Consider the following 24,363-nt stretch of genomic DNA (forward strand, 5'->3'; position numbering starts at 1 on the left):
ATCCATGGATTGCTTTGCTCTTCTACCCCATTCAGTTTCTTATTTTCCAAGGTATAGGTGATGATTCTATCTTTCTTAACAAAGTGCTTCACCTCACATTTATCTATGTTAAACTTTATTTGCCATTTAACTGCCCAGTCTGCAAGTTTTCTAATGTCCTCTTGTATTACATTGCATTCTTCCTCTGTGTTAATTATCCCCCCACCCACACCACACCCCCAGTTTAGCATCATCTGCAAATTTTGATATTGAGTTACATGTTCCCAAGTGCAAATTATTAATATAAATTATGAATAACAATGGTCCCAGCAATGATCCCAGTGGAACACCACTTTCTACCATCCTCCAATCTGAATTACCGCTACTCACTGCCTTCTATTTTTTCGCCAATTTGCTATCCATTCAACTACTTTTCCCTTGCCTTAACCTTTGCCATGAAGTTAATAAACAAAATAAGCTATTTGATATTATATCCTGAGTATCGAAGCAGAAAATATTTTTGCTTTTACAAATGTGTACTTTAATTCACTCTTACCAAAGGTTGCATTTTTAATGGATCCCATTGCAGGAAGATTCTATATGCCATATTGATCTTAAGCAACAGGAGTTTTAAATAGACTTACGCTCATTGCCAGAAGCTGGAGTGAAGTGGTCCATCAAATAACTGAAGAAGTTGTGGAGCTGTTAAATGGAAAAAAACCATCATTGTCACTGGAGTAATGAATGAAAATAGTAGCATCAGTTGCAAAGTAAGGTTCTACCATGTGTGGTCTAATGAACCCAAGTGAATATCATTTAAAAACAGCAAAGCCTCGTCCAAGTGGCCATTTCCTTATGTCACTGTCCAATCAAAAGGAAGATTGCAGTTGAGCCTCAAATTGCTCTCACCTAATGCTGACACATGCACTTCCAGAAGAGAATGCTGGATGGCAAACAGAAACAGGATTGATGGCAAATTTACTGCCACTTTATCCTGGTGGCTCTGCAGCTAATCATAGTGTCCATAACCACAGCCCTCGCTGAGATCGTCATTCAGCAAAAACTGGGGATCAAACCTGATCTAATTAGCTCAGCTACTCACTGGTCTTTTTAGCTGAGCAGTTTGGGAAATCCTGGGTCCTTGCTTTAGAATGTAGGGTACTAACCCCTCTGAGTGCTATATTTGGTAATGTTATTTATAACTTATATTGCCATCACTAGCAGTGTCAGCTGTGACTCATCTGGTGGCACTCCTGCCTCTGACTCTAAAAGTTGTGGGTTCAAGTCCCCTTCCAGGACATAAGTACAAAAATAAGGCTGATGCTTTGGTGCAGTACTGAGGGAGTGCTGCACTGTTAGATGTGCTGTCCTTCTGATGAGATTTAAATTAGGGACCTCCACCTGAGGTCCTATGGTACTATTTTACAGAGGAGTTATCCCCAGTGTCCTGGCCAATGTTTATCCTTCAACATCACGTAAATAGGCCAGAATTTTTTTGTTGGGTGGGAGGCCCCGTCCATCTGCTGAAAAGTCGGTGGCGAGCCCGCCTCCACTGAGCCTGGGGACCCAGGCCAGGATTTTTCGCTCCGCAGGCCCTCAGTTGGCCTTAGGTGGGACATCCACCTCCTTGAAGCAGGACGTCCCGCCTAATGGAGCTGCCAATCAGTGGGCCAGCAGCTTTTAGTCCCAGCAGCGTCACCGGGAGCGGTGGCCACTGCTGGGACTGCACCCAGCCATTGCAAGGAAGATGAAGGATGTCCCCGGAAAAAAGGTAAGTTTTTAGGGCCTTGCCGGGGACAATTGGTCAGGCCCCAGCGAGGCAAGGGGGATCGGTTAGGGCGCAGGGGGAGTGTTGTGCATTGGGGGTAGTTGGGACATTGGGGGCAGCCCGCCATGGGGCACAGGGTGCCCAATCAAGAGGGCCCCTTACCAGCCCGCAAGAAGGCCTCCTGGTTGCACCAGGCAGGCTTTTTGAGGCTTCGCTGTCTGGCCACTGAGGGTAAAATACCTGTGGTGGTGGGAGGAGGCACTTAAGTGCCAGTTAATTGGCCACTCAAGGGCCTTGATTGGCCTGGGGTGGGCGGGCGGTTTCTTGCCGTCACTGTCCCCCCTAAAATTGCAGCGAGGGTGGGAGGGTGTCAGGAACGGCCGCCTTTCACCACCCCCCCAAGTCAACTTTACGACCCCCCCCCCCCCACCAACCCCCCCCACCCCCGGCCACCAGCTCACTCATTTGGGGGGCGTAAAATTCCGGCCATAGATTAACAGGCTATCATTACATTGCTGTTTGTGGGAGCTTGCTATATGTAATTGGCTGCCATGTTTCTGACATTACAACAGGACTACACTTCAAAAATACTTACTGGTTGTGAAAGGAGCTATAGAAATACAACTCTTTCTTTCTCCATCAACATCTTGGTTGGTCCTGAGATTCACTGATAGCAACATGACTGCAGTCAATTGCACCTTGCATTCAAGGGAAGTCATGCACTCCTGTGAACTTCAGGGCTCTCTCACCTTGGCTGTTTTCATCAAATGGGAAGGAGATGTAGTGATTTAACCTGGTAAGTAGTGCATTTGTCATCTGTTTGCTGCACTGTGCACCGATGACTGTGAGATGTGAGTGATGTTCACTGTATTAGCCTGGAATATCCCTGGCACAAAAACATTCAGGTCATCTTCACAGCCATTGGCATGGCAAGTCCCCACTGGCACAGTTAACTGTGTGTCTTGTTGCATGAGGTCGCAGAGTTCAAATCCCTGTTAGTCTCACAATGTGCTGCTGTTACTGTAGTATTCAACAGTTTGATCTAACAGGTAGGAATTCAGGAACATGAAAGGCACCTCCAATATTAAATGGAGTCAATGTGATGTGATGTGACCAGCCAGCTGGCAAAGTGGACACCAAGATCAGACCACTGGTAGCATCACAGTGGCCCTCAGGTAAGTGAAGTAGGTGCCAGGAGATAGGAGGCCTGGAAAGAGGGGAAATGGCAGCCCATGTTCTTTAAATACTGGGTAGAGAGAAGCAGTCCAGCTCCTTCTGGCTCCATATTCAGGTTAAGTAAATTTCAAAAACTTACCCTTTTGGTAGATGGTGGTCCCAAGGTTTGGTTCTGCTCAGTGCAGCCAGTGCTGCTGCCTCACAGCAAATCAATCTTGTAGTGGGACTTATGCAAATAGCCTAACTTCTGCCTCAGTTGTGGGGGGTGGGGGGGGTGGGGGGGATCTGACCTGTATTATTTTCGTCATTAATATGATGAGCAGCACATTTACGGCTGGAAATGTGTGCAGGCTTACTTCCTGCTATGTGGAGCACATAGTAGGCCAATTATTGCTTGAAAAATGGGTGCTGCATGGCTGAATTTACAGGCCAATATGTCTTTTCATTGCAAAGACCGGCAAATTTGTGAGTTATCTGCTCTTTTGTCCACTGGTGCAAAATGAAAGAATATTGCAGATTAAATGTTGAAATTGCTTCTAAGACTCAGAAACAGATACAATCAAGTGTGCTCAAGAATTTCAGTCTCTCTCAGCCCTGATTTATGAAAATATTTTTGTATTTTTATGTAAATGTAGATAAATATGAAGTTGTACAATTTGGGAAAAGGAATGGAAAATGAAGCTATAACATAAACAATAAAATTCTCAATGGAATCGAGAGGTCTGGGGTGTAGACACACTGATCTTCAAAAGCAGAACTAAGATGGGAAAAAGCCACAAAGAGGGCAAAGGTGGTTCTGGATTTTACACATAACCAATGAAAAATTCAAGAAGCTAATGATAAATCTGTACAGGATATTAAGAGGTCACATTTGGAGTACTGCGTGTGACATCGATTCACTGAATGTTACTAGAGTTGAGAGGAAATAGTACTGATGAGAGAATTGCAAACAAGGGCTGCATTCACTGGAGTAGAGAAAGTTGAGGAGGGAATTAATAAAACTTGAAAATTACATAAATTTACAATGAAGAATTAGATAATTTGTCTCAATTGGTCTATACCAGTGTTTATGCTCCACACGAGCCTCCTTCCACCCCTTTTACATTAACCCTATTAACATAATCTTTGACTTCTTTATCCCTCTAGTTTTCTATTAAATGCATCTATATTAGTCACTTCAACTATTCATTGTGGTAGCAATTTCCATTCTCGAACTATTCTCTCGGTGAAGAAATTTCTCCTGAATTCCCTATTGGATTTATTAGTGCCATGATTAATTTTCCAAGCCAGTTTTCTGTTTAGGCCCTGGCCAGGACTTCTTCGGATCATGGATTGTGGGCCTGGCTTGAATTCTGTAGAAATCTAATGCTTACTGGTCTTTCAGTTTCTGCCCGCAGTATCCCAGCTCAAATGGATTGGAAGAGAGAGCTTTGATGTCTATTAAGCACCTGTATGAGGACAAAGGGCCAAATTACCTTCTTCCGCACCAATAATACTATAATTTAATTCCCAAGTGGAGATGGTCACAGTCCAGTTTGTGACTCAAATGGTGGGCTGGATTTAGTGGAGGTGGCAGTGGTCTTGCCGCCTGTGCCAAAAGCAGGAGGCAATCCCGTTTTGACGGGTGTTAGGGCCTGGGGCCGTATTTTGGCAGCAGCAGCCAATTAAGTGGCTGCCTTCCCTATTCAGGATGGCAGCTTGCCCCCAAGAGCAGCCAGCCCAATCTTGAGGGCCAGCAACTCAGCAGTGCCACTAGTAGCAGTGGCCACTGCTGGGGTTGCAACTGGATGATGAGGACACATCGATGGCCATGCGCCTTCAAAGCCTGCTGAAAGGCTGCCAGGATTTTGCTGGTGGTCTCTCCATGTGGCATTGGGCCAATGGAGGTGGGAGGAGGCCCTTACTTAGGTCAATTGGGCTGTAGGCGGGAGGGCCATCTGCCAACTTTCCTGCCAGTGCCAAAATGGCACGGTGGTGGGAAGATGTTGGGCACGCCACCCAATGTCTTCCAGTGCCATTTTGCCAGCCTTCCTGCCTCCCAGCCTGTCCTCAAAGGGCTGGTAAAATTCAGCCCTGTTTTCCAGTTCCCTTTTACAATCTAGCTCAGGAACCCTCATTCTGTATGAATCTGTCAGATTTTTAACAATTAACTTGTGGCTTATGCTAGAGGCTTTAGGAGGTGAGAAGATATGTAGTGAAAAATAATTCAAGTCTGTTCATCCTTACCTTGATCTGATCCTGCTCCCCTGCGTATTCAATGGATTGAAAAATAGTCCATGTGCACTGTCTGCGAACTTCCATCCGGGCAACATATTGACGATACCACCTCTGAATTAGAACAGCAGCCTTGATGGCTGTGAGGAGGAATACACAGAATACACAGAAAATAGTTCAGTTACAGAGTGGATTCTCCCCTTCCTGGTGGGGTGGCAGTGAAATGGGACTTCCACCTGTCTGCTGTCATTGCATCATAACCTTGACCCATTTTTCCTGGGTCAAGGCTAATTTTTCATGCGGGATGAACTCCCAACAGGATCCCCACCAGCAAAATGGAGTTTTTAACCCTTTTTTAAAATATATTTTCATGGTGTGTTCCTGCCTACTTTGAATAGGAATTTCCACGTTCAACCAAAACTGATTTCCACCTAATTTAATGCTACATTGTGCCCTGTCTCCACCCATTTTCAGAGGTAACAGAGAAAACAAAACATTCCCAATGTGTTCAGAGAATGAAACTGACACTTTGGAAAGAAAAAGTTTGAAACAGAATTGTGAAACTTTAAGGTGGGGAGAAAAAGAGCAAACCAAAGAGGTTTATGATGGAAGAACTTGGCTGTACAACCCTTTGATAGTGTTATAGGGATGGAAGGTTGCAGTGAAGTGGAACTTCACACTGTGTAATATCTCACTGTCCTTTTTTCCAAAACCTGGGTTCAAATCCAATTTAAGCTGCTGGATTAGGAGTCTTCTCTTTACTGGCTGTAAGAATCCTATATAAAATGAGTTTTGGCAGCTTCAATTCAGTTCCTATTAGAAAAATTCTTCTTGTTCAAAAATAGTTGACAGTTTCAATCAGGTTGGCCATAAGGATGAAGGTGGAAAAATTCACACTGGTGCAATAAAACTTTTTTTTTCAAATTGGGGATAAAGGCATTCTAATGCATGGGTATGATAATGTAGTGGTTATGTAACTGGACTAGTAATCCAGAGGCCTCTAATAATCCACAGAATGTGAGCTCATAATCCCACCATTGCAGCTTGAAAATTTGAATAAGTATTAAAATAAATCTGGATGTGAAAAGCTGATATCAGTAGAAGAGACAATGAAACTGTTGGATTGTTGTAAAGCCCAATTGGTGAACTACTGTCACACTGTCGCACCGTTACCTTTGGTGTCCTCCAAGGATCTGTCCTTGGCCCCCTCCTATTTCTCATCTATATGCTTCCCCTTGGCAATATCATCTGAAAACACTATATCAGTTTCCACAAGTACGCTGATGATACCCAGCTCTACTTAATCACTACCTCTCTCGACTCCTCCACTGTCTCTAAATTGTCAGACTGCTTGCTGACATCCAGAACTAGATGAGCAGAAATTTCCTTCTATTAAATACTGGGAAGACCAAAGCCATTGTCTTTCGTCCCCATGACAAACTCCATTCCTTAGCCGTCAACTCCATCTCTCTCCCTGACAATTCTCTGAGCCTGAACCAGCTTGCTCACAACTTTAGTGTCATATTTGACAGAGAGATGAGCTTTCAACTACATGTCCACACTATCATTAAGACCACCTTTTTCCACCTCCATAAGATCACCCAACTCCATCCCTGCTTCAACTCATCTGCTGCTGAAACCCTCATTCATGTCTTTGCTACTTCTAGACTAGACTATTTCAATGCTCTCCTGGCTGGCCTCACACGTTCTACCCTCCATAAACTTGGGAACCTCCAAAAGTCTGCTGCCCATGTCTTAACTCACACCAAGTCCCCATTCCCCAATCACCCCTGTGCTCACTGACCTACACTGGCTCCCAGTAAAGTGATGCCTTAATTTTAACATTCTCATCCTTGTTTTCAAATCGCTTCATGGCCTCACCCCTCCACTGCCCCTCCTGCCACCACCCCCCCCCCCCCCACCCTATCTCTGTAATCTCCTCCAGCCCTAAAACCCTCCGAGATATCTGCTATCCTGCAACTTGGGCCTCTTGAACATCCCTGATTTTAATCACTTCACTATTGGTGGTTGTGTCTTTAGTTGCCAAGGCCCTAAGCTCTGGAATACCCTCCCTACACCCCTCCACCTCTCTACCTTGCTTTCCTCCTTTAAGACATTCCTTAATAACAACCTCTTTGACCAGCTTTTGGTCATTTGCCCTAGTATCCCCTTACATGGCTCCATGTCAAATATTGCTTTATAATGCTCCTATGAAGTGCTTTGGGATGTTTTATTATGTTAAACGTGCTATATAAATATAAGTTGTTATTGTTGTTACTGTGTTTTAGGGAAAGGAAACCTGCTGACTTTACCTGTTCTGGCTTATATGTGACTCGTCCCCACCAATGTGGCTTCTTAACTGCCCTTTGAACTGGTCTAGTAAGCCACTTACTTGTGTCAGACTTCTACCGGCGGTTCAATATGGTTCACCACCACCTTCAGTGAGGAACAAGGGATGGGCAATAAATACCAGTCTTGCCAGTGATATCCGCATCCCACAAATTAATTCATAGGGCTTTATTCTGCAGCTGATTTTTCTACCATAACATTGAAGTGCTCTAAATGTGTGACAAAAATGATGCTCCCATTTACGAGTACAGCATTTATCTTTTTTTTATAAAAGCTCCAGTCCAAACATACTTGTACACCAACAACATGCTCCAATTTGGATTCTCATTAGACAGGAACATGGATCAGAGATACTGCTATAAACCTCCAGCTCCAATTGTGGTGCTACAAACTAGCAGTGCTATGCACCAGGAGTGCATCCTTGCTGAATTTATCCCACTGTGTAAACAGTGATCACAGTTAAATTTAGTGTCAATAAGTAAAACCAATATAAACCTGATTTTAATGGAAGCTGGCTACAAGGATCTATTACATTATTGATATTATTTCTTACCTGTCCCAGCTGTGCATTGATATTCTAGGATATATAAAACAAACAAAAAAGTGAATTCAGTCATACTATTTATTGAGAACGAGCTACATAAGAAAATGATGCAAATAACACATCTGTAAAATATGAGTACACTCTAGGTATATGGCTCAATAATATGTTAATTGTTTTGATCCATCAATACATGCAGAAAGTCATCATTGCCATGGTTAAGAGTCTCCAAATTAAGCTACTAAGAGATCCACACAGATAGAGCATCTATTTGCCTGAGTATGGAGTATGTTCTGTCTCCCTTTGGGACACACCACACCTACTTAAGCCTGGAGAACTAGTTTGTCAATAGCCAAAGTTTAGAGGAGCTCCACGTGTGTGTAGCAGGTACAGCAGCACAGGACATCAGAAATCTTGTTTCTGTAACTAGGACCACTTTATCCATTTTAGCATTGACTTGCAGGTTATCTGGAATAGTATTCCAGTTAACTATGTTTTGAATGCTGGACTTTGTAACATGAATATGTTTTAAAAACTGATGTTTAAAGTTTAAGATGGAGTCAGAGAAGTCAGGTGACTTCATATCAACTCTGCTTGAAGCCAAGACAGAAATCTTCATTACCAGGACAACTGAGAACACAGATCAAAGAGTTATTTGAAAAACAAAGACTGCAGGGGTATAACACCTGAAGAACAATGGGTTTCACCTTCCCAAACTTTCAGATCGTAAACAAGGAGTGAGTGACTCTGAGGATGCAAACGTGCATGGCAGCTGCTAACACCTGGAAACGATGGAAGGTCCAGGTGGCTCTGCTGAAGCCAGACTTCTGGACTTTGCATATTGGAAAAGGATAATAAGCTATTGACTTTTGATTCCAGATAAATTTAAGAGATTTTATGAAGGCAGACAGGCTTCAGACATGTAAGAAAAATGGGAGACCAGTGGTAGCAGCCACAACAGGCTGTGGGAAAGGAAGACAACCAGCGGTGGCAGCCTCAAGGGAGAGAGACAGGTAACACCTGCTCTCAGAGAAGACTGTTACAGCAAAAGGCTGAAAAGACTTGAACCTGTTTTGAAAGTTGAGGTTTACAGTGAAGTAAAAGACCAACAGGATCACCAGAAGTTGCCTTATTCACGGATGTTGAGGTTGAAAGTGCTCGGAGAAGTGAGCGAAGAGGATATTGACTTTGAGAAAGGTCTCGGAGGTCAAACCTTTTGCAACTGTCAGGAGTTTGGGACTTCTAACCGCAACAATTTCATCATCAAGAAGGACTGTGTAATTTATAAGTGTGGTGTGAGGTTTTCAAGTGTTTTAATAAGTAAAGAAAATACGTTTCTTTCTAATTTCAGGGATCAGCTGCTTACAAAGTACTATTTAGTTAACAGAGATTTATTTTAGTTTAATTATTTTAATAAAAGTTTTAAAACGTGAAATCTTGTCATGTAATTCTTTAAACTGGTCTGGGGGTTCATTCCTTGAATTTTAACGTTAGCAATCTCACAGAGGTCATAATAAATAAACTGTCTTAAAGATTTAGCTGCAGTAGATGACATCTCAAACTTTCATAATAGTTTACCATCCATAACCATTCCCTTGTATAGCTCCTTGTTTCGAGATTTGAAATGCATGTGGTCTTACTACCAGTTTGTGTTTGATTAAGACTATTATAATACATCATTGAAAAGGTAGTGGTCTGAGAACTGAAAACTATAGCCAGAACACACCATTTCCACTGTGAACAATCCTTGTCATGAGCTGAACCACTGCTGGTTGCAGTAGGTGCAGGTACTGTTCAGCTTCTCCACACCACAGGACTAATAAGGAATGGTTAACATTGGTAAATATAACCTTGGTGACCATGTTGATCAATTTAATATCCAGGCTAATAAGCAGAAATTATTTGGGTTCAGTCCATTTAAGGGCCATGTTCAAATTATCCAATTTACTAGTCATGTTTTTATATTTTAGCATATCCTGTTATGTGGCAGAGAATATCACTAAACTATAAACTACATGAGCTGCTAAGCTCTTATTTAAAGAGGTTGTTAAACTAGGGTCTCTGTGGACACTAGGCTGTCTTTGAGGGTGTATGGAGACTGCAAGGTCATCAGTCTTTTCTTTGTCCATAACTTGAGCAAAGTGTCTGACCAGTTCTGCGATCTGCATTTTTTCTGTATTTATTGATCTATATTTCAATTACTGTGTATTAATGTAGTGATAGTACTCTTCTTTTTGGGAACTGGGGCTGTTGCTTAACAGTCAGGATAGGAGTTTCACCATGCAGAGTCAGTTCTTGTAGGGTCTCTCCAGAATTGGTTAGTATTTGCTGGAGTTCCTGGGGATAGATCAATATTTGGAGGAAAAGTTTGAATATATAGGTTTGAACAAATTCAAATGTTATAAACTTTGCCCATCTGAAAGAAATAAAACATGGCATAATGGAATCCATCAGGAAGAGTCAAGCATCTTACTGTGTGCTTGTACATAGATGCAAAAAAAAAAATCTGAATGAAACCAAAGACTATAGGGTAAATTCAGTGATCCTGCGCCCCTGATCTAGAGCTATGCTCAAAGGGATTGCAGGTCAGTGAAATGGGGCTAAGTGTTGTATCCCTATCTCCCCACGAGTGAAGTGTCAGCCAAAGACTTGCAGGTGATAGGTAAATTGGCCCTCGTGTAGGTAGGTGATAGGGATTATGGGATTACTGCAGGGTTAGTATAAATGGGTGGTTGTTGGTCGGCACAGACTCGGTGGGCTGAAGGGCCTGTTTCAGTGCTGTATCTCTAAATAAAATAAATAATAAAATAAAGAAACCATAATCTCCATGTATGTTGTGGACTATTTTGGGAGAGAGGTTGGTACTGTGTTATTGGTAGCAAATTTGATTGAGGCACATGAAGTAACAAACAGGTGAGTTTTAGTAACACAGATATTCCACTCAGGAAGAACATGCAACTCGATGCTGATTTGCTTCTAACTCCATACTGTCTGGAGGAGGCACCTCCTCTACTGTTTGTGACCCCTGAGCTGGCAATATATATAAGTAACCTGCATAATATACAAGTACAAATGTGGGAATAAGTGACAGCTCTACCACCATTTGGGTAAATTCCCCTCACCAATGGTCCTGGTGAGGAACTTCACTCGTGGGGAGATAGGGATACAACACTTAGCCCCATTTCACTGGCCTGCATTCCCTTTGAGCATAGCTCTAGATCAGGGGTGCAGGATCACTGAATTTACCCTATAGTTCTACAGAACAGGTGAATATCAGAAATTAGAATGAGAATGTCATTCAATCATTTCTATCTAGGCCCAGAATATCCAGTTCCATCAGGATTGTGCCTACTATGAAACTCCATCACTGATTCTACTGAAGTTCATGTTGTTTGGGAGAGGCATCTAGGAATGGGCCTTCAACAGCTTTCAGTTCATCTGTGCTGCCTCCAACCCAAAGACCCGTGAAACACAAAAAAAGCTCATCGACCCAGAGGAAGTTGTGGGGGGTGGGGTGGGAGGGCGTGGAGGGTTACTGGGTCCTTCTACTGCCCCCAAAACAACAAACTGATTACACCCAGTCTCATTATAAAAATGACAGAGGTGTGAGGTGATGCACTTTGGGAGGACTAACAAGGCAAGGGAATATACAATGGATGGTAGGACCCTAGAAAGTACAAAGGGTCAGAGGGACCTTGTTGTACTTGTCCATAGATCACTGAAGGCAGCAGCATAGGTAGATAAGGTGGTTAGGAAGGTATATGGGATACTTGCCTTATATAATTATTAGCCGAGGCATAGAATATAAGAGCAGAGAGGTTATGACGGAACTGTATAAAACGCTAGTTAGGCCACAGCTGGAGTACTGTGTACAATTCTGGGCACCACACTATAGGAAGGATGTGATTGCACTGGAGAGGGTGCAGAGGAGATTCAGCAGGATGTTGCCTGGGCTGTAGCATTTCAGCTATGAAGAGAGACTGGATAGGCTAAGGTTGTTTTCCTTAGAGCAGAGAAGGCTGATGGGGGACATGATTGAGGTGTACAAAATTATGAGGGGCATTGATAGGGTAGATAGGAAGAAACTTTTTTCCTTAGCGGAGGGGTCAATAACCAGGGGGCATAGATTTAAGGTAAAGGGCAGGAGATTTAGGGGGATTTGAGGAAAAAATTTCACCCAGAGGGTGGTTGGAATCTGGAACACACTGTCTGAAGGGGTGGTAGAGGCAGGAACCCTCACAACATTTAAAAATATTTAGATGAGCACTTGAAACACCATAGCATACAAGGCTATGGGCCAAGTGCTGGAAAATGTTTTCAGACTTTGATTTTTATATGCTTATTATGACATTGCAAGAATTTTATTCCCAGTTTGGAAACTTTCCCACATAAATCAGACCCTATTGTTTTTCCTCTATTACTTCAAGAGAGTTTAGCAAATTTCTAAATAGATTCACCACAGCGTCAGTTCTGATTTTCAAGCATATGTTTTCAGTCCTCAGTTATGAATGAGAGAAACAATGACAAAAGCTAGTGGTAATACTGCAACAATGTTTTCTGAAGTTCATCACAAATTCAATTTGTGATTTGTGTAATTCTATATATATCCCAGACTCTATTACCAGTGCTACATGATGCTGTGATCTGCCAGCCACATATGCAGTAAATGTTACTAGTTCTCACTGGTTGTCTTTGCTGGCTGGATCAGGTTATGTCCATGTCAGCCAAATAGGAAAGTAGGACCTTGGTCTTCATACAGTGGTCATAGGAACTGGAATAGACCATTCAGCCCATTGATACTGCTATACTATTTTGTTGGCCATGTCTTTTAATACCACTTCTCCATCTTTTCTCCCTTTAATATTCTTAATTCCCAAATGGGTGTCTGTCCCCCTCTTGAACACCTCAACTGATGCCACATTTTTGTCCTTTTGGCATATTCGCACAATCCATTATGTGGTCCTATTGCAGATGCATCTGGCCGAACACAGAGTAACAGTACCAATGCCATTTGTAGAATGCTCTCTCACACAACCAAAAGGAGGATCCATGGAAGTAATTTTGAATAAAATAGTAATAAGTTACACTTAAAAACACTGTGGACTATGTGGAAACTTATAATCCTTGGAGAAGTGTTTTTGCATGGAACAGTGGTATCTCAGGAAATTCTTCTGTGCAGATAAAAATAATAATATGCATAGCATAAAGAGCTGAAAGAATTATACTGACCCAGTTGGAGGTCGCAGTCACACTATACAATAATGAGGAAAAAATGGCATAAGTAAAGCAAGAGTTAATAAGGATAAAATACCACTGAAAATGTAAATTGTGTCCTAGGTTTATGTGTCTGATATATTTCCTAACAGATATATAATCCCCAAAGCTGCTATTATGCCACAATGAACAGAAAGTGAGTAAGCAGTACTCCAGTCTTACCTTTTTCTGTCTTCTTCATTGATTTAGTATTAACTCTAGAACTACCACATCCCATGACTCCTTGGTCTTCCAAAATCTCTTTCTTTTTCACCACCCTATCCTTCAAAAGCTGTGAGAAGAAAATTGCTTATTTATGGAAGGTTAAAAATTTAACGTAAGCTATTGGACAGTGGAATAAACTAGTGGATATAGTACATACTTGGTTCAAAATGACTCAACAAGGACTTATACAATGACTTACAGGTACAGCTTCGAGTCTCAAGAATTCAGGAAATGGAAAAGAATTCCTGTATTTTGCATTGGAAGTTTGCAAGTAGAATATTAAGAGCGAAACAGGTTGATGCTATGAAAAGATAGATGGCCCTAGAAATAGTGGATGCATTGGTGCTCATCTTCCAAGATTCTATAGACTCTGGAACAGTTCCTACAGATCGGAGAGTAGCTAATGTTTAAAAAGGGAGGTAGGGAGAAAGCAGGGAATTATAGACCAGTCAGCCTGACATTGGTAGTGGGGAAAATTCTAGAGTCCAATATCAAAGATTTTATAGCAGAGCACTTAGAAAATAGTGGTAGAATCGGGCAGAGTCAGCATGGATTTACAAAAGGGAAATCATGCTTGATAAATCTACTAGAATTCTTCGAGGATCTAACTAGTAAAGTTGATGAGGGGGAGCCAGTGGATGTGGTTTATTTGAGGCTTTCGACAAAGTCCCACATAAGAGATTAGCATGTAAAATTAAAGTGCATGGGATTAGGGGTAGTGTATTGCGATGGATAGAAAATTGGTTGGCAGACAGGAAACAAAGATTAGGGATAAATGGATCTTTTTCCGAATGGCAGGCGGTGACTCGTGGGGTACCGCAGGGATCGGTGCTAGGACCCCAGCTACTCACAATATATATTAATGATTTAGATGAGGGAACTACATGTAATATGTCCACATTTGCAGATGACACAAAACTGGGTGGGAGGGTGAGTTGTGAGGAGGATGCAGAGAGGCTTCAGAGTGATTTGGACAAGTTGAGTGAGTGGGCTAATGTATGGCAGATGCAGTATAATGTGGATAAATGTGAGGTTATTCACTTTGGTAGCAAAAACAGGAAGACAGATCATTATCTGAACGGCTATAAACTAAGAGAGGGGAATATGCAGCGAGGCCTGGGTGTTCACGTACACCAGTCGCTGAATGTAAGCATGCAGGCGCGACAGGCGGTAAAAAAGGCAAATGGTATGTTGGCCTTCATAGCGAGAGGATTCGAGTACAGGAGCAGGGATGTCTTGCTGCAATTATACAAGGCCTTGGTGAGGCCACACCTGGAATATTGTGTGCAGTTTTGGTTTCCTTATCTGAGGAAGGATGTTCTTGCTATAGAGGGAGTGCAGCGAAGGTTTACCAGACTGATTCCTGGGATGGCAGGACTGACATATGAGGAGAGATTGAGTCGGTTAGGATTATATTCGCTGGAGTTCAGAAGAGCGAGGGAGGATCTCACAGAAACTTATAAAATTCTAACAGGACTTGTCAGGGTAGATGCAGGAAGGATGGTGGGGGAGTCTAGAACCAGGGGTCATAGTCTAAGGATACGGGGTAAACCTATCAGGACTGCGATGAGGAGAAATTTCTTCACCCAGAGAGTGGTAAGTTTGTGCAATTTCCTACCACAGAAAGCAGTTGAGGCCAAAACATTGTGTGTTTTCAAGAAGGAGTTAGATATAGATCTTGGGCTTAAAGGGATCAAAGGATATGGGGAGAAAGCGGGAACAGGTTACTGAGTTGGATGATCAGCCATGATCATAATGAATAGCGGAGCAGGCTCGAAGGGCTGAATGGCCTACTGCTCCTATTTTCTATGTTTCTAAGTTTCTAAGCTCCACACCATTATCGGTCCAGTTATTTCAGGAGCCTGAGGCAGAAATCCACTGGAATTTGGGCTGTCAGGAAGGGGACGAATTTGGGGTGATTGATTTCAGCAATGCAGCCTAATGGGAAAGCAGCAACCCTTCAATTTCTTTTAAAAATATTGGTCTAGGTGTCCAGGTCCACTTATGTACATTAATGTGCCACAGTGCAATCCTTGCAGCAGCCCCACCTCCAACAACACCACCCCGCCCCCCACCCCCACCACCAATTGAGGGGACACTTCATTGGTGACAATAGCATGAGAACACACCCAGAACTCAAGGTATGGGAAGAGGTACATCCATTGGCCAGGTGGAAGTTTTATTTGGCCTCAGATCTGCTCCATAAATGTTCTCTCCTGGAAGTTCAGGGCTTTCATGGTTATACTAATAATTTCTTAAACATTTTCTCCAACCACAAATATTCATTCTGTGTACAGACAGCAATTGTCTGTTTGATCAATATCAATATTTGAACCACCAGCTTAAAGGAAAGGCTGGGGGGAAAAATCATGCGAATGGTTATTAGATTATGGAATGCATGATCACAAGTGACTAAAATTATTACTGTTACACACAAAAAAAGTTTTAATTTTTTGCCCCCTCCTTTTCCTAAAAGCAGTGACTCACTATTCCACTGGCATCAGCATTCATTCAGAACCTCAGCCAAGTGTCCATTTTTCCTGTGTGAACCAAGGCAGTGAGTTTTGCAGACTATTAATACATGAGGGACATGAACCTGATCCTGTCCTTGCTGAGTGAATAATTTTCAGCAGGGATTACTGGGTAGTGATCAGGAGTGGGAACCATTGCTGAATTTTCCCCTCCATAATCCAGGTGAAAGATGGGGTTTCAGCTAATTAATTAGAACTAGTACCGTTTGAGTCACTCTGATCGTAAAATTCAGTTCATTTCTTCTATCAGCTGCATAGTAACAACCCACACAATCTCCAGGAATCTTCACAACTATTTCAGCAGAAGTTAAAAAAAAATTCAAGATTTGCCTTCAACATCTCCAGTTTGCTCCCCGGACCCCCTGCAGACCTTGGTTTTCAGCACCAGCTATCTCCAGTTATTGATAAAGTGTGAGATATATAGAAACTTAGGTGGGAAGCTGGGAATACCCTTCTGCATCATTATAATAACAGCACAGGTTTGGAAAATCACAGGGCAGTGCCAGTGGAAACCTAGAGAGCTGATATCAGGAAGTCTGTCTGCCCCTTTTCTTTTTTCATTACATATGTAGAACGCCGTTTCCCCCAAGACCAGGGAAAAGGGAATTCTCCCTGACTACTGGCTGATCTGCTTTGCCATTCCAGCATATCAACTGGCAATTTCTTCAATAGCTTTCCTGCTCTTCCACTGTAACTTTGCCCGCAGTTCAGCAGAAACCCCATTTCCTTATGTTAAGAAGGGTGGCAGAGTGGGAAAAGGCTTGAAGAAATTCCTGACCAATGGTGTTTTTATTTAATGTTTTGAGCTTTCCCCAGCTTTTTCTTTTTTCTATCATTATAATTAGTTGCACAATGCTAATTTAGGACATTTCCAAGTCAGTACACTGCTGATGTTTTAGGAGTGTTTACAAATTATTTTTGATTCATGGCAGCATGCCAGTTTGTTTCGCACCTGCAATAGCCAACTTTCCAACTGTCTCTTAGCAACGTTTACTAAACTGTTTAACTCAATCACCTTAAGAGTCTGAATTGGATTGCAGGTCAATGAGACACTTAGAATTCATGGAAAGTTAATTGCTCAGTGGACCTAATTTACAGTCAGAAGTACCCAGTATATTATATCTACTAAAGAAAGCAGTGAAAGTGGTTGAAAGCGTACCAGCAAAGTTGTTAGATTTTTGCTAAATAGTAATGAAACACCTCCAACCCTTGCATGACTATCATCATAAGTGGGTGGGGACTTTGAACATCAGAGATACAGCAACCCTAAGCCTTCAGGGAGCTGGTGTACGGTCAATAAAGAAAAGCCTGGTCAGAGCTGGCATACCAGATGACCCACTGGCTGAAGCCAACTGGGAGTCCAGGCTGCCATTGAATTCGGGATCATCAAAGACTTGGCAATCCTTTTTTATTTTTAAATGGAACATTTATGACTTGACAATGCACCCTCCCACACCTCAGACCCCACAGCTCACACCTCCTACACCTCAGACCCCACCCCCTCCACCTCCCACACCCTCCCACACTTCAGACCCCCTCCCACACCCTCCCATCCCTCACACCCTCCCACACCTCAGACCCCACTCCCCACCCTTTCCCACCACTTCACACACCCTTCCACACCTCAGACCCCCTCCCATACCCTTCCAACCCCTCCCACACCCTCCCACCCCCTCTCACACCTCCCACCACCTCACATACCCTCACACACCTCCCACCCCCCTCACACCTCTCACCACCTCTCCCACCAGTGGTTAGTGTGGTGGGAGGGAAGTCCGAGGGGTAGGAGCTGTGGGATGGTGTGGGAGGTGGTGGGAGGGTGTGAGAGGGGTAGTGTCCTAGGCCCAACCATCTTCAACTGCTTCATCAATAACCTTCCCTCCATCATTAGGTCAGAAGTGGGGATGTTCGCTGATGATTGCACAATGTTCAGCACCATTTACGACTCCTCCTGGACAATATCCAGGCTTGGGCTGATAAGTGGCAAGTAACATTCCCACCACACAAGTGCCAGGAAATGACTATCTCAAACAAGAGAGAATCTAACCATCTCGCCTTGACATTCAATGGCATTACCACCACTGAATCCCCCACTATCAACATCCTGGGGGTTACCATTGACCAGAAACTGAACTGGAGTAGCCATATAAATACCGTGGCTACAAGAGCAGGTCAGAAGTTAGGAATCCTGTGGCGAGTAACTCACCTCCTGACTCCCCAAAGCCTGTACACCTTCTACAAGGCACAAGTCAGGAGTGTAATGGAATACTCTCCACTTGCCTGGATGGGTGCAGCTCCAACAACACTCAAGAAGATCAACACCATCCAGGACAAAGCAGCCTGCTTGATTAGCACCCCAGCCACAAACATTCACTCCCTCCATCACCGACACACAGCGGCAGCAGTGTGTACCATCTACAAGATGCCCTGCAGCACACCAAGGCTCCTTAGACAGCACCTTCCAAACCCATGACTTCTACCAACTAGAAGCACAAGGGTAGCAGATACATGGAAACACCATCACCTGCAAATTCCCCTCCAAGCCACACACCATCCTGACTTGGAAATATAACGCTGTTCCTTCACTGTCGCTGGGTCAAAATCCTAGAATTCCCTTCCTAACAGCACTGTGGGTGTACCTACCCCACATTGACTGTAGTGGTTCAAGAAGGCAGCTCACCACCACCTTCTCAACGGCAATTAGGGATGGGCAATAAATGCTGGCTTAGCCACTGACACCCATATCCCATGAACAAATAAAAAACCCACCTCACACACCTTTCCACACCTAAGACCCCCTCCAAAACCCTCCCAATACCTCTCACCCCCCTCACACCTCCCACCACCTCTCACATCTCCCACACCTCACACATCTCAGGCACCTTCCCACACCCCCTCATATCCTCCCACATCTCCCACACACTCCCACTCCTCAGACCCCTTCCCACACCCTGCCAGCCCTTCCCACCACCTCTCACACCTCCCACCATCTCACATACTTCTCACCAGCTGACACACCTCCCACCACCTCAGACCCCTCACACACCCACCCAACCCCTCCCACAACCTCCCTGTCCCTCCCACAACCTCCCACCCGCTCTCACACCCTCCCACACCTCCTACCCCTCTCACTCTCCTCCCACCACTAACCACTTGCTTGGGCAGCTATATTGAATTTTCTGGCTTCTTTCAGATGGAAGATATTCTTGATGTTCCCCAAACTGAGCAGACAGCAGCAATTTGCAGATAAATTAGGGAACCTACTCCGACCTTGGAAAGTTTGATGGGATCAGCAGGAGATTTTCCTGGTGGGGGCACAATCCTGACATCAGTGCCGGAATCATTGGCTTGCAGACTTTTGGGACCAGGATATTTTTATTTTTCTTATATTATGGTGTATTCTTACAGGTGGATATCGGGAAATAGCGGGTTAAATTGACTAACTCCGGAAATGCGTGTGGGGAATTGCAGTACGCAATTAACTTGCAACCATTTATTGCAAAGCAGACAGTAAGTTAAATATGTGCTGCCTGCTGCTTTACATGATTGCTGCCTGCAGCCAGCACTATCTGTACTGTTCATTGGCTGCATGAATCAGCAGGGGGTGGCCGATATCACGAGTGGCTCATGCTACCTAAAGACAGCCTACACCTTTAAAAGGGAGGTGTATTGTGGCTGCAAGAAATGGTGGGAGTTTTGTGGCTGAGATACTTTGAATCATGGCTGAACAGGCAAGAGTGCGAGTACTAAGGTTTTCAGACAATGAAATGGAGCTCGTGGGGAAGAGTTAGAAAGCAGAGAAATCCTGTCCGCAAATTTCGGCTCCATAGCGTCTATAGTTTATGTTTATTTTGAGATACAGGCCCTTCGGCCCACTGAGTCCATGCTGACCAAGAACCACCCATTTATACTAACCCTACAGTAATCCCATATTCCCTACCACCTACCTACACTAGAGGCAATTTACAATGGCCAATTTACCTATCACCTGCAAGTCTTTGGCGGTGGGAGGAAACCAGAGCACCCGGCGAAAACCCACGCAGTCACAGGGAGAACTTGCAAACTCCGCACAGGCAGTACCCAGAATTGAACCCGGGTCCCTGGAGCTGTGAGGCCACAGTGCCACCCTGAGGGCCATGGAAACTGAACATCAAACTGTTGACCCCAGAAAACATCGAGGAACTCAAAAGGGATTACAAAGGTTAGAGAACTGTGAAACCCCTCTCTGAGTCCCCGACACACCAGTGGTAAGCAATCAAGGTGAACACAAAGAGATTCTTCATCCTCAAAAGCATGCAGAATCTGTTCCTGTTGCAGTCAATGGGGGTTGATGTCGGGGAGGATCTCTAAGAGATAAAGAGCCAGCAGGCCTCACTCTTTACCCTGGAGGCTTCCAAGATCACCTTCTGGTCCTGAGTCGGCTCCATTGAGCAGGATGAGACATGTTTGTGTTTCTTCTTCCAAAAGGTACACACAGAGAGCTCTGTAATCAGCAGTCTGAATGAAGAGGACGGCTCGGTAATGTCATCGCAGCCTGACATACAAGGGATTAGCAAATCTTTTTATGCTGGCCTGTATTACGTGAAGTGCACAGACAGCATGGCCTCCCAGTCCTTCCTGTTCCCTATTGCAGAGGTCTTAGACGACAGTATGCTGGAGAGTCTGGACAAACCACTAACTCTGGACGAGCTGACAAAGTCTGTCAGGTCCTTCAAGATGAGTAAAATTCCCAGAAGCGATGGTTTACCAGCCCAGTTGTATTAGACACTGTGGGACTGGATCAGCCCAGACCAGCTGGAGGTGTACGAGAGTACGCTTCTGGCTGGCAGCATGTCAGAATCCAGAGAAAAGGTATCATCACCCTCATCGACAAACAGAAGGCGAAGAAGGAGGAAATCAGAAATTGGCAGCACATTTCACTGCTTAATGTGGACTACAAAATTCTGTCCAAGGTCATTGCCAATTGGGTCAAGTCTGCTCTGGACTTGGTGATCCATCCTGATCAGACCTGCGCTGTACCTAGCAGGAAGATCTCTGATAGCCTCGCACTACTCAGGGATATGATTGCCTATGCACATGACAGGAGGGCGGATACCTGCCTCATCAGCTTGGACCAGGAGAAGGCTATCACACACATACATGATAGACATGCTCTCCAAAATGGGGTTTGGGGAGGGAACCCGCAATTGGATCCAATTGCTCTACACAAACATCAGTAGTGCAGTTCAAATCAATGAATGGGAATCGGAAAGCTTTCCTGATCAAGTCAGGAGTCAGACAAGGCTGTCCTCTCTCTTCTGTCTTGTCCATGTGTTGTATCAAACCTTTTTCCAAGTCCATCAAGAAGAATGTGAGCATAAGAGGGGTGATGATGCCAGGCACGCAAGTCAAAGCCTCCCTGAACATGGATGACATCGCTGTCTTCTGCTCAGATCCGCTATCAGTTCGCAGACCTATGAGCATCTGTGATTGGTTCACACTGGCCTCGGGAGCCAAAGTAAATCAAGGCAAGAGTGAGGCCCTGTTCTTTGGGAATTGGGCTAACTGATCCTTTGTCCCCTTCATCATCAGGTCAGACTACCTGAAGGTGCTGGGGATCTGGTTCAGAGGGGCTGGGGCATGCGCCAAAAACTGAGAGGAGCGTATAGCCATGGTGAAACAGAAACTGGGCATGTGGGAGCGACACTTCCTCTCCATTGCAATTAAAAACCTGGTCATCAGGTGCGAAGCGTTATTGGTTTTACTGTACATGGCGCAGATCTGGCCCAATACCCACTCCTGCGCTGTGGCAGTCACCCAAGCCATCTTCTGTTTTATCTGGAAGTTGAAAATGTACCGTGTCCATGGTGACACCCTATACAAATCTCTAGATAAAGGTGAGGAAAAGCGTACCCAATGTGCTGTATTAAGCTGTGTGTAGACCCTTGGTATGCAAACACCAAATGTCACTACATGCTGAGGTTCTATCTGTCCCCGGTGTTGCGAAGGATGGGTCTGGCCACAGAATGCTCTGTTCAGTTGGACTGTCCGATATCCTCTAAACCTTGTGGAAAAGGTTTTGCAGAAAAACACCTTTGGCCACAAGTCCATCAGGCTTTGGTCCACACAGAACGTCCTCAAGGCCCTGGAGGAAAAGGTGATGGTGGATCCTGTTGGATGGTTCCCCAAGCAGACTGTCAAACTCATTTGGCAGAATGCCTCATCTCCAGAACTTTCAAACAAGCACCAAGATGTAGCTTGGCTGGTGGTGAGCAGGGCCCTCCCCGTCAGATCCTTCATGTACACCCGGAGTCTCTGTGCCACCACATGCCACCCTCAAGACAGCTGCAACAGGGAAGAGACCATTGCCCACCTCCTACTGAAATGTGCCCTTGCAAAGAAGATCTGGAAAGAGTTGCAGTGGTTTTTGTTGAGGTTCATCCCAAGCAGCTCCGTAACACAGGGCTGTTTCCAGGGACGCACACCGAGACAACTTACAACTGCTGCTGGAGGACCATTGACTTGGTGAAAGATGCTCTTTGGTCTGCCTGAAACTTGTTGGTCTTCCAGTGCAAAGAGTTTCCTGGAGTTTAGTTACTAGTGGTGTACTGCAAGGATCTGTTTTGGGGCCACTGCTGTTTGTCATTTTTATAAATGACCTGGAAGAGGGTGTAGAAGGGTGGGTTAGTAAATTTGCGGATGACACTAAGGTAGGTGGAGTTGTGGATAGTGCCGAAGGATATTGTAGGGTACAGAGGGACATAGATAGGCTGCAGAGCTGGGCTGAGAGATGGCAAATGGAGTTTAATGTGGAAAAGTGCGAGGTGATTCACTTTGGAAGGAGTAACAGGAATGCAGAGTACTGGGCTAATGGGAAGATTCTTGGTAGTGTAGATGAACAGAGAGATCTTGGTGTCCAGGTGCATAAATCCCTGAAGGTTGCTACCCAGGTTAATAGGGCTGTTAAGAAGGCATATGGTGTGTTAGCTTTTATTAGTAGGGGGATCGGGTTTCGGAGCCACGAGGTCATGCTGCAGCTGTACAAAACTCTGGTGAGACCACACCTGGAGTATTGCGTGCAGTTCTGGTCACCGCATTATAGGAAGGATGTGGAAGCTATGGAAAGGGTGCAGAGGAGATTTACTAGGATGTTGCCTGGTATGGAGGGAAGGTCTTACGAGGAAAGGCTGAGGGACTTGAGGTTGTTTTCGTTGGAGAGAAGGAGGAGGAGAGGTGACTTAATAGAGACATATAAGATAATCAGAGGGTTAGATAGGGTGGATAGTGAGAGTCTTTTTCCTCGGATGGTGATGGCAAACACAAGGGGACATAGCTTTAAATTGAGGGGTGATAGATATAGGACAGATGTGAGAGGTAGTTTCTTTACTCAGAGAGTAGTAAGGGCGTGGAACGCCCTGCCTGCAACAGTAGTAGATTCGCCAACTTTAAGGGCATTTAAGTGGTCATTGGATAGACATATGGATGAAAATGGAATAGTGTAGGTCAGATGGTTTCACAGGTCGGCGCAACATCGAGGGCCGAAGGGCCTGTACTGCGCTGTAATGTTCTAATTCTAATTCTAATTCTAACATGTTAGCTTACCGGAAGGCATGGTCGCACACTAATTCTGCTGCAGAGGACTCAGATGATGACTTTGATGAGCCAGGTTACAGAAGAAGGATGATGAGTGTATTAACCAAATACTTGGTGCACTGGGAGGCATGCCATTGTTGAGGAGCATGGAGGAGTCGAGCACCAACTTAGCAAAGGGATTTGGGCAAAGCTTGGAGCCCAGCCAACATGGAGCAGGTGCCTAGTGCAGCAGACCACCTGTGGAACCCACCATGATGCAATGTCCGATGGCTGATGTCACAGCTTCTCTTGCAGCACAAACAGCTTCCATCGAATGTTTGAGTGCTGCCGTGCAAGCTCAGACTGTTGCCGTCATGGCTCTGGATACCATAGTTCAAAGGGGTTTCCAGGGCCTCACAGCTGTCCATCAACCTGTTCTCCATCAGACAAGAAAGCTGAGGTACCACTCCGGGAAAGTGGCAGTACCTCCATAAACACAAACTTGCTGACCTCTGTCACAATGACAGCATTCTTGCTCATACTCCTGCCATTCCACCAATGCCCTTGCTGTTGCCTGTGTCAGGCAAGGCCCCATCTACCAAGAATGAGGAAAATTAATTTCATTACATGAACATTGATTTTAAACTATTGTTGGTGAAGAAAGAACTTGCTTTAAAAAAACAGCTGGAGACTTTGGCTGGAGAGAGACATCAGCATATCAACAGACAAGTACTTCAAAGGACAAAGGAGATATTCCCTGCTCCAATTTAATCCTC

General features: G+C 44.4%; 1 protein-coding gene across 1 annotated transcript in view; it reads right to left on the minus strand.

The window, feature by feature from the left end:
- Positions 1 to 13,518, minus strand: part of ppef2a (protein phosphatase with EF-hand domain 2a) — a 54,618-nt gene extending 41,100 nt beyond the window's left edge. The window contains exons 1-4 of the mRNA XM_068014409.1: positions 13,464 to 13,518; positions 8,040 to 8,063; positions 5,150 to 5,277; positions 624 to 681 (exon numbers count right to left, since the gene is read on the minus strand). Of these exons, the coding sequence (XP_067870510.1) occupies positions 624 to 681; positions 5,150 to 5,277; positions 8,040 to 8,063; positions 13,464 to 13,518 (265 nt within the window). The remainder of the gene's footprint in view (positions 1 to 623; positions 682 to 5,149; positions 5,278 to 8,039; positions 8,064 to 13,463) is intronic.
- Between the last annotated feature and the right edge of the window lie 10,845 nt (positions 13,519 to 24,363).

The sequence above is a fragment of the Heterodontus francisci genome, chromosome 1 (genome assembly GCF_036365525.1).
Source record: "Heterodontus francisci isolate sHetFra1 chromosome 1, sHetFra1.hap1, whole genome shotgun sequence".
Lineage (NCBI taxonomy): Eukaryota > Metazoa > Chordata > Chondrichthyes > Heterodontiformes > Heterodontidae > Heterodontus > Heterodontus francisci.